At 36.7% G+C, this 15,542-nt stretch overlaps 1 protein-coding gene across 2 annotated transcripts in view; it reads right to left on the reverse strand.

Moving 5' to 3' along the window:
* Nucleotides 1-2,044, reverse strand: part of SHTN1 (shootin 1) — a 106,043-nt gene extending 103,999 nt beyond the window's left edge. Inside the window, exon 1 of one of the 2 annotated variants that reach the window (XM_031955926.1) lies at nt 1,611-2,044. In XM_031955926.1, the coding sequence (XP_031811786.1) occupies nt 1,611-1,668 (58 nt within the window). In that variant the 5' untranslated portion in view covers nt 1,669-2,044. The remainder of the gene's footprint in view (nt 1-1,610) is intronic. The other variant, XM_031955927.1, reaches the window with a different exon arrangement.
* Nucleotides 2,045-15,542: the final 13,498 nt, after the last annotated feature.

Here is a 15,542-nt window from a genome sequence, read left to right on the forward strand (position 1 = left end):
TTAAGTTCAAATCCTTCCTTCAATATATATGACCCTGGGAAATTCCTTAAGCTTTTTTGACTTAAGACGACTCCCCAAAACTAAGTTACCTAGAAAGAAATCATGGACTTTCTATATGAATAAGTATAACAACATATGTTTCCATGATTCCACTTACCAACCCAGTGATTTCTCTCAAGTATATGTGCTTTCTGTCTTCCATTATCAGAATGTAAAGTCCTTGAGGACAGATACTGTCTTGCTTATCCTATTTTAATTCCTACTCCTTACTATAGAAGCTTCTACATAGGATTTAAATGTTTTTTCATTCATTCACCTATTCTTCCATCCATCCTCTCCAATCTATAAAACAAGTTGAGATGGCTATTAACCCTACTTAAGTCATTAAACATGAGAAACACTGAGCTTTTGTAGGCCTACCCCATATTTTTCAATTATCACCTATATGGTTTATAGAGTCATTCACAATTTCCATAGTTGTAAGAACCTCAAAAAGCAATTTAGTTCAATCCTGGGCCTGCAGGGAAGTAAACTAGTAGTATTCCCATATTACCATTGAGGCAATTGATACTTAGAGAGATTATCCAAGGACACAGCCAGTGAAGAATTCAGAGAGAGAATAAGGGAATAGATCTGGCATTCAAATTAATGTCATCTAGGAAAAAATATACAATACTATAAATTCTCATTTCCTGAATTTGCATTATTGTTTTCTTGGAAATCACTTACCCAGACCCTACTGGGGTGGGAGGAGAAGGGATATGTAGTATGAAGTTCAGACTCATTGAGTGACAACTTTAATTTAAAATAACATTTGATTATTTTGAATTTTTCTAATCTTTAAGAGAAAAGTGGTCAAAACCCACTAATTAGTATGCAGAGATAAGTAAATCTACACACTTACTCTTACATCTGCTACTGACCTAGCTAAGAGCAGAGATTCCCACGCAGCTTAAGTGTTGACCTACAGTCTAATAAATTGCTAAAAATGGAAAGTGATAAAACACCTTCTGGCCTGCAAAACGTGACCTAGCTTTGAAATGGGAGTGGGGGAGGGGGAGAGCGTGGAAAACCAGTTCAAGCCAGAATTGAAAAAGACAGAAAGGACCAGAAAAATCTGACAGGCCTGGGCGCCTCTGGTAATCGGAGGGTGGGGTTCAAGGAAGGCTTGGAAAGAGAGGCAACATTCACTCAAAGGTATCCTCGCTGCCCACCCCAATGCCGGGCAGCAGGCAATCACGCGCCACGTGTCTTCGTGTCTTTGTCCCGCCCAACCCACGGCAGCTCGAGCCCCTGCCCACCCCACTCCACCCCTACCTCCGGATACCTCCCCCGCGCTGTGCATTTTTCTGGGCTACGGAGATTGAAACCCTTAGTCCCTGGCCTTGGGACTGGACGCTCAGAGATCAAGACTATGTGTTCCCAGCGTCCTTCCCCGGCAAATGGCCGGGGATGAGGGGAGAGGGCAGCCCACCCACCCTCACTCCGGCTTCCACCTGCCCAGGGTAGGGCGTTCCCGCTCTCTCCCGGCCTACCTTCTCCCTCCCCCACCCCTTGGTGGGCAGCTGCAGCAGCAGCCACCGCCCCCTCCCCGCGGGTGGCCCCCTCACCTTGCTCCTTCAGGCTGGTGATAAGCTGCAGCTGCTTCTCCTCGTCGGAGCTGTTCATGTCGGCGTCACGGAGCAGAGGGAAGGCAAAGGGGCGAGAAGGGGGAAAACGAGGGGAGGGGGCTGTCCTGGGGGGTAGGAAAAGAAAGATGCCGGTGCTTTGCCGCCCTACTACCCGGAAGCTGGGCTTCCTCCCGCTCCTGCTCCTCCTCCTCCTGGCGCGGAGTGGGCCAGTGAGATCATCCCTACACACCTACTGCCGCAGCAGCCTCCGCCACGCCGGCGGTGGCTCTGGTGGCAGAGAGGGCGGCTGCTGTCTCACCTGCGGCTAGGACTCGGGGAGTAACAGGAGTGCCAGGTGCTACGGGGACTTAGGGCGTAGCTGCAGACGCGGCTGTCCAGGACCCCGGGCGGCTTTCCTGCGGCACGCGCCCACCCGCCCTCCCGTGAAGAGAATGGGGGGCGGGACGACTGGGGACAGTGCGCTGCCCCCCAGCCTCAGAATGCTCAGAGTACGGAAGGAATGGGGGGAACCGGCACTTTGCTTTCTCTTCCCCCTATCCCCGACACAAAGACCCAACGGAGAGAGAGGGATCCCCACCCCATCCCCAACGTCTTTGAGATTTCTTCGAAAAGCGCTTGGTTTCATGTTAGCTGTCACCTCCTAGAAAATCCATATGGTTGAGGGGTAGAAGGAGAAAGCGAGACACCTAGAATGAGTGATTTTGTGCTCTGAGTAACCAATGGTTTCCCAAAAAAGTCTCTTTGGCGCTTCCTGAACCATAATGGGAAATAAACAGTGATAGATTCAGTGTAGGGTTGTAATCTGCCCTAGGGAGAAAGTCTCCGGCTTCTGTAAGGGAAGACACACCCATTCACCTTCTAGATCAAAGCAGGAAACTCAGAAGAAATCCTTGCAAAAGGAAAGGAAGAAGACAAATAGTTTTGAAGAATAATCTATAAAATTGATCTGAACACATGAAAGTGAGGAGTGGTCGGGAGGAGTTAGACCGTCACTTGGGTCCTATGTGACCATTTTTTTCTCCTTATGAAATAGGGACTGAACTTGTGATTTCGTTGACATAGGGGTCTCCAAAGATGAGAAAACTCCCTCTTACCAAAGCTGGAGGACATTCTCTGCTAATTAGTGTTAGATAGATGTGAAGAACTCTAGTGTCAGAAATAGGAATGGAGGCCTCTAATTCATACATAAGGGTCCCTGTGGGCTGCATATTGACAGTTTTAAAGTGTAATGTTATGTATGTCTTATTGCAGTTTTTTTTTTTTTTTAAATCTTTCCCCATTCAATTTTAATCTGGTTCCAGCTGTACTAGGGAGTATGAGTAACATGCTTGACATTTCTGACCTTGAACACTTTTCCAGGATCATAAGGACAGTATATGCAAAATATCCATACTTGGCCATTACTGAACTTTGAAGCAAGCTCTCTATCCACTACACCATATTTCCTTTCTTTTTCCATTGTGATGATCCTGGTTAAAATATGCTAGTAGACCAGGAGGAAGGGAAGGGAACAAGCATTTATTAAATTCTCCCCATGTGTCAGGCACTGTGCTGGGCACTTTCTTTTTTTGAAATCTTGTGAGGAGTTATAAATAAATACTGTGTAAATAAATACTGTATAAATAAATACTAATTGCTTGATACTCTCCTGGTGATTTTAAGAAGAGTTGGTGTATTCACAACCCCAAGTCTACCAAAGAATCATTTACACTATTATGAGCCAAACCATTTCCCCTTCAGCCACAGGTGGAAAACACAATTGTCTAAAGCTGCATCTTTGTATGGGTGGTGAGGGAGGGGGGATAGAGACAGAGTTAACAGATAATATTCTTAGATTACCCACTTACACATATTTCTGTTCTGGGTGCCAGAAAGACAAATAAAACATACATTGTTCTGATCAGAAGGGATGGTTTATACTTTAAATTAGTCCCAAATTAATTATTCCATGTAGTCTTTAGTGATCACCCCTCCTCTGATTTCCTATGGTCTTTATTTCCTGTCCCAACTCCATGCCACTTACAAAATCTGAACATTGGAAGGCAATTCAGATATTATCTTGTCTGGCCCTGCCACAGGAGCAATAATTCCTTTCACACTGTGTTGTCAAGTTGTCCCCTAACTTTTGTTTGAATTGAAGATATCCAAATGAAGATGGTTCACCACTCCTTCCCAAGGCAACTGGATATACACGTGAATAGCTCTTAAGTGTAAAAGAATTTTTTGTGAAATCAAGTGTTTGCCTCTGTAGTTTTCATACTTTATTCCTAATTCTGCTGCCTACATCTAATTTTTCCTTTATATGACAGCCCTCCCATCAAGATAGTTTAAAGAGCTTGTCTACCTCTCTTTTCCAGATTAAGAGGGAAGGGAATAAGCATTTATGTGGCACCTATTAAGAATCAAGAATTTTACAAAAATTTCATTTGATCCTCACCACAACCCTAGGAGTTGGATACTATCAATTATTTCCATTTTTACAAATGATGAAATTAAAGTAAACAAGTTAAATTACTGGTTGAAGGTCACAGAGTTATCAGTTTCTGAGATCAATTATGAACTCAGATGTTCCTGTCTCCAATTCCAGCATTCTCTCTACTGCACTACCTCATTGCCTCTAAACAGAGACTAGATGATCACCTGTAAGATATCCTAGAAGGAGAGAATTCTTCTTGTGTGTAACCTAGATTAGATAGCCACAAGCATGCTTTCCAATTCTCCAATTCTATGATTCTATGAGTTCTGGCAGAAGTTAAACTCACTAGCTTGTAATATGCAGGTTCAACTCTTAAATCAGAATAACTTTTGCCCAATCCCATGGTACATATCTCTTCTGTTCTCATCAATCCCAGATGCCATTTCATTTAATATCTAGAATAACCATAATTATTCTCATGGGGAATATTTAATAAATCTCTAAATTAGTCTGTTTTTCTTAAACGTATATGCAAGGTAAACTTCAGAATTTATTTATTTTAATATTGAACGTTTACAAAGGCAGACATTGTGGAGACCAAAAGAAGTTGGGAACCCATGACCAAGGATAAGTTTATCTGGGCCTAGGTCTTGAAATCATCAAATTCATTTAGGTATCCTCTTCCCACTATCTCTGTACTTAAGTAACAATTCACTATTAGACATTTTTGCCTTGCCTTTTTCATTTCAAGGATCATATATTGAGGAGAAAAAAACATGAAAAACAAGTTAACATCTGTTATTATTGACTTATCTACCCTATACAGTGGTGTTATCCTTTCTCTGCTCTTTTTTTCACTAATCACTTTTTAAAAATATACAAGTTTTGGTTGTCCTTAGTTTTCCTTATCAGACACAATTCATTTTGAGTACTCTGACACTGTTCTTGCAGGACTGTGCCATGCCTTTGTAGTTATTCTTCATCTAATACTCCAGATTTTGCTTTGTGGTTCTTAAGTCATTTCAATCATGTTCAGCCCTTTGTGAAACTACTTGAGGTTTTCTTGGCAAAGATTCTGGAGTGGTTTGCCATTTCCTTCTTCAGCTCATTTTAAAGATGAGGAAACTGAGGCAAACAGGGTTAAGTGACTTGCCCAGAATCATACAGCTAGTTAGTCATATTTGAGCTTAGGAAGATGTGTTTTCTTCATTACAGGTTTGGAACTCTATTCATTGTGTCACCTAGCTACCCTCCATCTTTTGTTCTGATCTTTAAAAAAAAATCTAAGTAGTTTGGTAAGTTCCTTGTGTGTCTATATTGGTTTCTTTAGACAAGTTCCTCTGTTCCTTATCAAAAATATTGCTTTTCATGTCCTCATAATTTTATTCTTTTATAATTCATTTAAATTATGTGTATATATATATATATATATATATATATCCATACATATATATCATCCTCCAGTCTAGACTTTAAGCAAAATGAAGCATATCTTGTACTTCATTTATGGCTGAGAATATGTTGGCCACATGATAGGTGCTCCATAAATATTTACTGAATAATTGAACTATAACAGGTTCAGTATAATGTGAGTTTTGAATTGACTTCCTATTGTTATGAATGAGTATAGCATCCATTCACAAAACCTTAATTTCTGAGATTACACATTAAAGTTAGTGTTGGGACAATTGATCAGAAAAAAAACCAAAATTAGATGCTTATAATGGAAAACTACTAAGCTATGAATCAGAAGACCCATGTGACAGTCTGCCCCTACCATTCACTAACTGTATGACCTTGAGTTAATCATTTACTATTCCTGAACCTGAACCTCAGTTTTCTCATCTGTAAAATGAAATGATAATTTTCTTACTACCTGTTTCTCAAGATGATTATAAAGATCCAATGAGAATATATGTGTGTGTGTGTATGAATTGATCATAAAATATATACATATTCATTTTATTTAATATCTAGAATAACCATATTTATTCTCATGGGGAATATTTAATAAATCTCATAAGTTCAAAGGACTTTATATTTATATACTTTATATTAAAGTATTTTACTTTATTATACTTTTATAATATAATATAATAATATAATATAAAGTATTATACTTTATATTAAAGTACATTATATTTCTCCTAACCCAACTGTGGAACCATAAAACACTATGTTAAATGAACATTATAAACAGCATCCTTCACTCTACCAGTTCATTACCAACTCATTACTCAGTAGATAGTAGATGAAGAAAAGTCCATTTCTCAGTGGGACAGATCAGGGAAGGATCAAAGTGTTCATGTAGAAAATGGCATTGGTGCTAGGTGGCTTCAATAGACTTGAGAATGGGGGAAAGGAAGAAAAGAGAATGTTATGAACATGGGAAACATTATGAGCAAAAGAAGAAAGGCATAGGTTGATTTAAGAGAAAAAATGTTAACTGGATTATAGACAATTTGGCAGGGAAAAGGAAGAAAACATATTTTCATGTTACTTTTATGTAACGTTTGGGAAATTTCAGTTATCTCAAACTGCTGATTGCTGGAAAAGCTTATGAATACTGGCATTCTTCTGTTGATGTAACATCATTGAAAACTGTTGGAACACTATGATCTCAAGAAAACTAAAATTACAAAAAACCAAAATACAGTAAGGAGGCAGAAGCATTACCAGAAGTGATATAGACTAGGAAAGAGAGAAGGGACCAAAAAGCATTACTGATAGCATGACATGTGATTGAAAAAGAAGGTCTACCAGGAATGTTTAAGAGCAAAATCATCAACAGGAAGCCTAAATACTACAATAGTATTGCTAAGGTTTTAAAAGAACAAGAAGAAAGCCTCCTTTAAGGTACTGGATGAATTTTCTATGGATAATTTGTGGGAAAATATGGGCAAGAATAGCTGGAGTTGAGAAGACACAAGGAATGATTAAAATTTGCATAGGTAAGAAAAGGGAAATAAGGAAGGAAGGAAAGAAGAAGAAAGAAAGAAAGGAGGAAGGAAAAAGAAAGAAAGAGAAGGGAAGGAAGGAAGGAAGGAAGGAAGGAAGGAAGGAAGGAAGGAAGGAAGGAAGGAAGGAAGGAAGGAAGGAAGGAAGGAAGAAAAGAAGGAGGGTGAGAGGAAAGGAGCAAGGAAGGAAGGAAGAGATGGAGGAAGGGGGAGGTGGGCGGAGGATAGAGAGGAAGGTATGGAGAGTAAGGAGGGAAAGAGAAAGGGAGGGAGGAAGAGAGGAAGAGAGAAAAGGTTGAGATCGATGGGGAAGGCAAGGAGGAAAGAAAGAAAGAAAGAAATCCTTCCTAGATTTATTATCATTTTAGTGTGTTTTTTGCCTAGCCCTTCCAAAATGTCAATACTCATACTGAAAATTTAATAATCTTAAATCGTAGTGACCCAACTTAGCATACTTTTATTCCCTACTTACTACCCTCTTATATGTATTGTCTGCCTCATTAGAATGTAAACTACTTAAGATAAGGAATTGTCTTTGTTTTTGTTTTTAATATCTATGGTGTGCCAAAGCTGGAATATTGTAAGTGTCTAATAAGTGCTTTTTCCAGTTATTTGAAATCTTGATTTTATTTTGTTACTCTTTTCCTTCACAATTTTTTTTCAAATCCAAATGGTTACTGTCAATTTTGCCTCTGAAGTTTCTCTAGCATCTGTTTCCTACTATCTATTTCCATTGCTAATACTGAAGTTCAAGTCCTCATTACTATCCAGGTAGAAAATGACAATAGTATTCTAACAGGTCTTGATGTCTTTATTCTTTCTCTTTCCTCATCTGTCTTTTAAACCCTTGCTAAACTAATCATCCTTATCCATTGTGTTGTCCCTGTTACTTCTTTGTTTAAAACTTTTCAGTTACTCATTATCAAATAAAGCTCAAATTCCTTTATCCTCAGCAGTAATATAAACTAACATCTATACCCCTAAGATCTTCACTTTCTTGACCAGGTTTCGTCATCCCTAGCAATGCTTTCTAAAATATTGTGATTCCAAGCCACTACCCCTAGATTCCTTCTGCTAGTATCCCTATATGAATCACCAGAATTGAGGAGTGGTTATTGGACTGAAAAGTCCCAGAAAGCTTTTCACCATAGTCATTTGATAATGTCTGACCATCTAAGTTCTTAAATGTCATGCTAATAGAGTTCATTCTATGACAAATTCTATCAATCTGGAAAAAACTTTAAATATGGGAACTAGTATTGACTAGAATGTCCACTTAAGGACAACCACAGTTTTAGAGTCATATTATCAAATGGACCCCAAAGAAGATAGAATTTTCAGGAATAGGTAGCAACTCTTAAAGACTATTTTTCTCTTAGAGTGAGGAATGTATGGGAGGACTTTTTTTTCTGCTAAGAGCCATTGGAATATTTATAACATCATTTGCAGGCCCTACAAAATTATTAACCTATAGAATTCAAGCAGTGCTTGCTTTAACAAATGATTTCACTGACAGCTACAACAATGAGGTGATGTCCACAAGCCCAAAACCATAGTTTGTAGAAATACCAAATTTCTTATTTATGAGTAGATAGATGATGCAGTGGATAGAACACTAGGCCTGGATTCAGGAAGACTCATCTTTCTGGGTTCAAATCCAGCTTTAGACACTTATTTGTGTGACCCTGAGCAATTTACTTAACCCTGTTTGCCTCAGTTTCTCCATCTGCAAAATCATCTGGAGAAGGAAATGGCAAAGCATTCTATTATCTTTGGCAAGAAAACCCCAAGTGGGTCACAAAGAATTGTATGCAACTGAAAAGTGACTAAATAACAACAATAAAAATAAAATATTGAATTAAATGACTTTCATATTTTCTTTCTATCCTAAATCTGTCGTTTGAATCTGTAAAAATCTATGGCACACCAGAGAAGAAATAAGAAAATTATACTTTTTTACTTTGGAGAAACTTTTCTCATGTTGGTTTGTTTTTGTTTTTTGTTTTGTTTTCGTTTTTTTTTTTTGAGGGGGAAGGTTTTTTTGAGTATTTATACTTAAATACAAAATGAGAAAAGAAAAAATATATTGCCTTTTACATAGTAGATGATGAAAGGATTCAATATAAAAAATACATTTCGATTTTAAGAAAATTAATATAATATATATTGTTTTCAAAGTTGTCCAGCTTTTCTTTGTTTCCTTGTTGGTTTTCTTTTGTTCTCTGCTGTATACTTTTAACCATTTTCCCCCTTTCTCATCCCAGCCTAAAAAAGACTGCAGTTAAGTGTGGGTATACACAGACATAGATATCTATAAACATAAACATATACACATATATGTAAAATAGTACTATGCTTATTTCCTCCTATCATCTGTTTCTCTGAAGGTAACTACCATCTTCCTTCATAAGTCCAAGTCATTTCATGTTTTTCTAAATCAAGCAGTTCATCATTTCCCATACGGCAACAACATTTCTTTCTGGATTCAAACAGCACATTCCTTCACAAGATCTTTGAGGTTAATTTGGAGATTTATAATAGAACGATTTGATAGGTCAAAGTTGTTCTTAAGACAGTACTGTTATTATATCTCATATTATGATATTGCATATAGTAATAGTGCAAATAGAACATCTTAGCTGCACAATGGCCTGTAGTCAAGAAAATCTGACTTCAAATTCAGCCTCATACACTTAATAGTTCTGTGACCTGGATAAATCACTTAATCTCTTTCTACATCAATTTTTTTCAACCACGAAATGAAGATAACAATTGCACCTAACTTTGAGAATTATTATAAAGGTTAAATGAGTTAATATTTATAAAGTCTTTAGTATATATATATATATATATATATATATATATATATATATAGCAGATATTTAAATATGCTGTCAGACACAGTTGTTATCATGGTTAGTTTTGTTGAAATGCTTTTTAAAAGTTTTTCTTTTTTGGTTTTGTTACAGGAGATGGTTTGCCAAGGAGGGGAAAGATAAATTTAAAAATGAAGGTTATATAAACACAAAAAGATTCAAAAGAAGATGAAAAACAAACAAACAAACAAAAAACGGATCTAGGTTACCTTTCCTAAGAGCAAGTATGGAAAAGGAGGGGCAGCATGAGAGTGATAGGTGTCTATAGTCTGGCAGAGGATAAAGGCATGGGGTATGAGGCCCACATATCATAGCTCAAGGTCAGAGATGCTTGCATCACAATTTGCCTTAGACTAAATCTGGCCCAAAGGCATATTTCATTTTTATACCATTCAATTTGATTCTATGAATGTTTGTCATTAGAAGCAATTGGGTTATGTAATGAAGAAAGATACAAATATGGTTTCTATTCTTAAAAAATTTATTGTCTGTGATTCAGGTCATATAAAAATAACTATCAAATAAGGAAAAGTAGGAGAAGTACAAAAGACAGATCCAACAAAGTGCTATGAGAAATTTAAGAGATGATTCACCTTGGAGAAGTAACAACAATAATAACAACAATAGTAGAATGATTGATTGAATAGCTAACAGTTATAAAGCACTTGAGCTTTGCAAAACACTTGACATATGTTATCTCATTTTAGGGGAAAAGTTTAATTTCAATATACAGAGATTAGATAGAGCTTGTTTTAAATCTGAGGCAAAACAGTATGAAAGACATGGAAATGGGAGAGAACAGGATTAAAAGAGGTAGTGAAGAATAATACAGTTTGGCTGGAACAAAGAATATATGAAGGAGAATATGTATCATAATCTTGAAAATGTAAGTTAAAACAAGATTACTTGAGGCCTCGAATGTCAAACAAGAGTTTATTTATCTATTCGGTAAGATCTAAGGAATCACTGGTTTTTGAGAAAAGCTGCATGATTATAGCAGAATATTAGGAAGATTATTTAGAAGTAGTGTAGATTTGAGAGTTGATAGACTACAAGCAGGAAGACCTATTAGGAAGCTGTTATAATGGCTTAGGCTTCAGCCTTAATTGGGGCAATTTTAGTGAGAAAGAAAAAAGAATATTGTATTGAAATTAGAGAACCTGGTCCAAATCCAGGCTATTTATTACTTGTATGATCCCAAGAAAGTAAGTTAATCTCTTTGGGTCTCAGTTTTTTCATCTGTAAAATGAGGGGACTGGATCAAATAATTTCTTTAAATCTTATGATTCAATGAAAATGCGGATATGATGGAAGTAGAAATGAAAGAATTTGGCAGTTGATTGGATTGTGATATGAGAAAGGAGGAATTAAAGGTGACTCCTATGAACCTAGAAAAGTAGTAGATTACTAATGCTATTCAATTAACATATATATATATATTTATTAAACTCCTACTATATATGAAATACTACACTAGGTACTAGGGATAAAAAGGCACAAATGAAACAGTCCCTGCCCTCAAGGAACTTAAATTTGTTTGGAGATAATATGTATCTATATAAGCAAAAGCAAAATATATACAAAATAAACACAAGATAATTTGGAGGAGTCAAAATACAAGCAACTGGGAGCATCAGGAAAGCCCATTAATAGAAATAGAGAAATTAGGGAAATGGCCAGTTTAGGGAGAACAAGAAGAAAGCCTCCTTTAAGATGCTGGATGAATTTTCTATGGATAATTTGTGGGAAAATATGGGCAAGAATAGCTGGAGTTGAGAAGACACGAGGAATGATTAAAATTTGCATAAGTAAGAAAAGGGAAAGAAGGAAGGAAGGAAAGAAGAAGAAAGAAAGAAAGGAGGAAGGAAGAAGAAAGAACGAAAGAAAGAGAAGGGAAGGGAAGGAAGGAAGGAAGAAAGGAAGGAAGAAAAGAAGGAGGGTGAGAGGAAAGGAGCTTGAAAACTTATTTCAGTTTTAGTCATGTTGAGTTTGAACTCCCAGTAAAATATCTACATTGGAATCTAATAATCAGCTGGAAATATGAAATTAGTGCTCTATGAGAGGTTGTAGTTAGAAATAATTTGAAAGTCATTGGTATGAAGATGATCACTGAATCTGTGGTAGTTGGTAACAGCAGGTGAAATTGCCCATGAAAAAGGGGAAAGGAGGACCAAGGACAAAACTTTGGGGCATAGCCATTGCAGGAGTAGAAAAGAAATGAGGAGCTATAAATGGAGAGAGAGAAAGAGCAGTTAGAGGAATAGGGGAATCACTAGAAAGTAGTCATCCAGAAGCTCAGGGAGATTTTTGGAAACAAGAAGGAAGCTACAGTATTAAACACTGTAGAGAGACTAAGGAGGATAGGAGAGAGGGAGAGACCCACTGGATTTTATGATTAATAACCATAGGGAGAGCTTTTTATATAGAAAGATGTGTCCAGAAGCCCTATTACAAGGAGCTACAGAGTAAATGGATAGTAAGGAAGTAGGAAAAAAAACAAGTATGGACAACTCTTCCTAGAGCTGAGCACCAAAAGAAAAAGGAGATAACAAGACAAAAAGTTAAAGGAGTGGCAGAGTAAATAGGAACTATTTTAAGGATAAGATTAGGATGTTGAGCACATTTGTAAGGAAAAGAGTACTCAATAGATAGGAAATTAGCAAAGACAGACTACCAATAGATTAAAGCAAGAAAGGAGGTAGAAGGGCTGGAATAAAAAATCCAGGTGAATAAAATATACTTATTTATTACTTATTATACCCCTTCTCCCTCTTTTCAATACAAATACATCATTATTTCCAGGACTGGACTTACAGATCTTACTTGTAGTAGAATAGACTCATAAAATATTAATGTTGTGAAAAACCAATTAGTACAATATCAACATTTTATAAATGAGGAAAGTGATAAATGAGTGAATGAGAAAATGTAACTATTCTGCATATTAATTCTACTCAGTAGCCACTTTGAGTCATATTTAGTATGAGTGACTCAAAAGGTATAATAAGTCTGATGGGAAAATGATTATATCTTTTATTAGAAACATCACATGAATCTTCTCTTCCAGGGGAAATTTAATCACAGACCACTGGGTATTGTAAGTGCCCCAGTGGAAAGGAGAGACTCCCAAAAGAAGAGAAAAGATATCCTCCATGTTTATGTAGGACTCTTATGAGTCCTTAGTAACCAGTATACTTTGGTCAACAGTGACTAGATCACCTGAGCAAGGAGTATCATTAAAAAGATCATACTTACTTGGTCCATTTAAAGAGTTTTGTTCAAGCAATAAGATTATGAAATTGGGAACATCATGAAGTTTCAGAGGTAAAAGAGAAAAAACCCATTGGTATTCAATTCATAGAAGTTCTCCTTGCCATTATAATAACCTGTAGCTATATGGACATTGCCTGGAGCCTTTCACCTATCTCTGGGTGCTATAGGGGCAGATGGAAGCTAAGCAGTTTCATATTCTCAGCAAGTGACAAGAGAAGGTTGTAAACAACCAGGTTAGAAATATGAGACTGAGGCCATTGGTAAAATGGGTACAAGAGTGGTCAACTTAGTCAACTAAGGTTTGGGATCAGCATTAATAGGATCTAACCACAGGCTGCAATAAGTTAAGGTGGGTAAGCTAGCAGTTACCAATAATACATTCTGACATTGTATTGCTTGCATGATTGGTGGGTATGAGTGCTTGATAGACAACATCTGGCCCCTACTAATATATAGGATCATGCGCTAGTCATAGTGTTCCTTAGTAGCTATAGAGGTTTTACTTTCTTTCTGTGGGTTGAAATAAAGGCTGTCTTAAATCCAATGATAAGATGAAGTGACTCCCAGACTTTGAAGATGTCATGCCTTCTGTGGTGAGTAGGTAAGTTGAGCTCCACACCCCAAGTATATTTGTTTCTCCTGTTAATGCTCTAGGGATAGGGACAGAATGAAGTATCTTGGGTTGGAGGATTAAAATATGTAAATAGATAAATGAAAATTACTCAATTTTATTTATACATTCATTTAACTATGCTTATATTTCTTTGATTAAATATGTATTCTAACTATACTCAGAGTCTTGAATTATTAGGAAATTAAGAAATTAAAGGAAGAGTATGAGGGGGAATTTTTTTTATAAAATGGGACAGGAATGGGCTATGATATTTAATTGAACACATCTATCACTAGACTACCAAGAAAAAAGTAATATTATCACCTACAAAGGAATGGAGATAAGGGGAGGAGGCAGCTGGCTCTCTGAGAACCAGAGAGAGCTAGCAGTTACCAATAATACATTCTAACATTGTATTGCTTGCATGATTGGTGGGTATGAGTGCTTGATAGACAACATCTGGTCCCTACTAATATATAGGATCATGCACTAGTCATAGTGTTCCTTAGTAGCTATAGAGGTTTTACTTTCTTTCTGTGGGTTGAAATAAAGGCTGTCTTAAATCCAATATATATTGTCCACTTGAGTGCTTTCATAGGAGGTGGGGATATTAAGCCTACATTTATGGAGAACCAAATATGAGCTGTATTTTGATAGTCTCATAAGAAAGCCTAGATGGGGGATATGAGCCAGAGAATAATTCATGAACAAAGAATAAGATTAAACCTGGTCTATATAGATCTAGAATGTGGGGTGCTATCATAGTCTATGTAACTATTCAGGACCTAGTAATTATTTAGATATTAATTGCAAAATTGATTCAAAATATTATTTGCAAAATTGTAGTTCAATTCCAAACAGATCTTTTAAAAAATCCGAATGAGAATGCATTGTAAGCCTAAAATTTCTACATATTGTGTGGGTTATCATTTTTGATTATATTAAATGGGATTGATAACACTTATGAACATTCTGATAAAAAGCATATGAAAGGAAGTGTCCTTTTCTGTCTTCTTCTTTCTTTTTTTCATATTCTGAATACTGTCACTAGTTAATTAGTCTGCCTTTCAGAAACATGGACAGAGATCTACAAAGTTCTTTCAAGTTTTATGAATAATTATGTTGTTTTATGGATAATATAATAATTATATTGATTGAATTTAAATATGACTTCAGTATTTGAAATGTATTTTAAGTGCTTTCCTCTTTGAGCTCTACTCCTGATGTTCTTGATTTTCTCTACTATTCCACAGCAGCTCCCTCAGCCTGGAAGTTCACTTTGCCCCTCTTGCCCCTTCCTTTGATTGCTCTGTTATTCCCAGAAGCTCTACTTTTAGTAAAGTATTCAATCCAACCATGTCTTTATTCCTTTCTGGTTCTATCCCTGACTCTCTGAACTTTCTCCACCATCCACTCACAAAGGTATCTTCTTCCCTCAACTCTGACTTTTCAGCTTCCTTTTATGTGATGTCTTCCCCAGATAGAAAGTAAGCTCCATGAAGTCAGTGATTGTCTTTTTTTGCTTGCATTTGTATCCCCAGTACTTAGTAAAGTGGCTATCAGATGGTAAGTGCTTAATAAATGCTTACTGACTTACTGACCTTAAGTAATTTGCGTGGTATCATAGATATTATCACCTTCATTTTACAAAGGAAATCAGAGAGACTTAGCTTTGATCATAGAGCTAAGTGTTGGAGGAGGATTTGAATAGACTCAGTGCCCCCAAGCTGCTAATATGGGACCTTTATCATAGGGTTAGAGAATTGGAAAGAGAAA

Source organism: Sarcophilus harrisii, chromosome 2 (genome assembly GCF_902635505.1).
Source record: "Sarcophilus harrisii chromosome 2, mSarHar1.11, whole genome shotgun sequence".
NCBI classification, from domain to species: domain Eukaryota; kingdom Metazoa; phylum Chordata; class Mammalia; order Dasyuromorphia; family Dasyuridae; genus Sarcophilus; species Sarcophilus harrisii.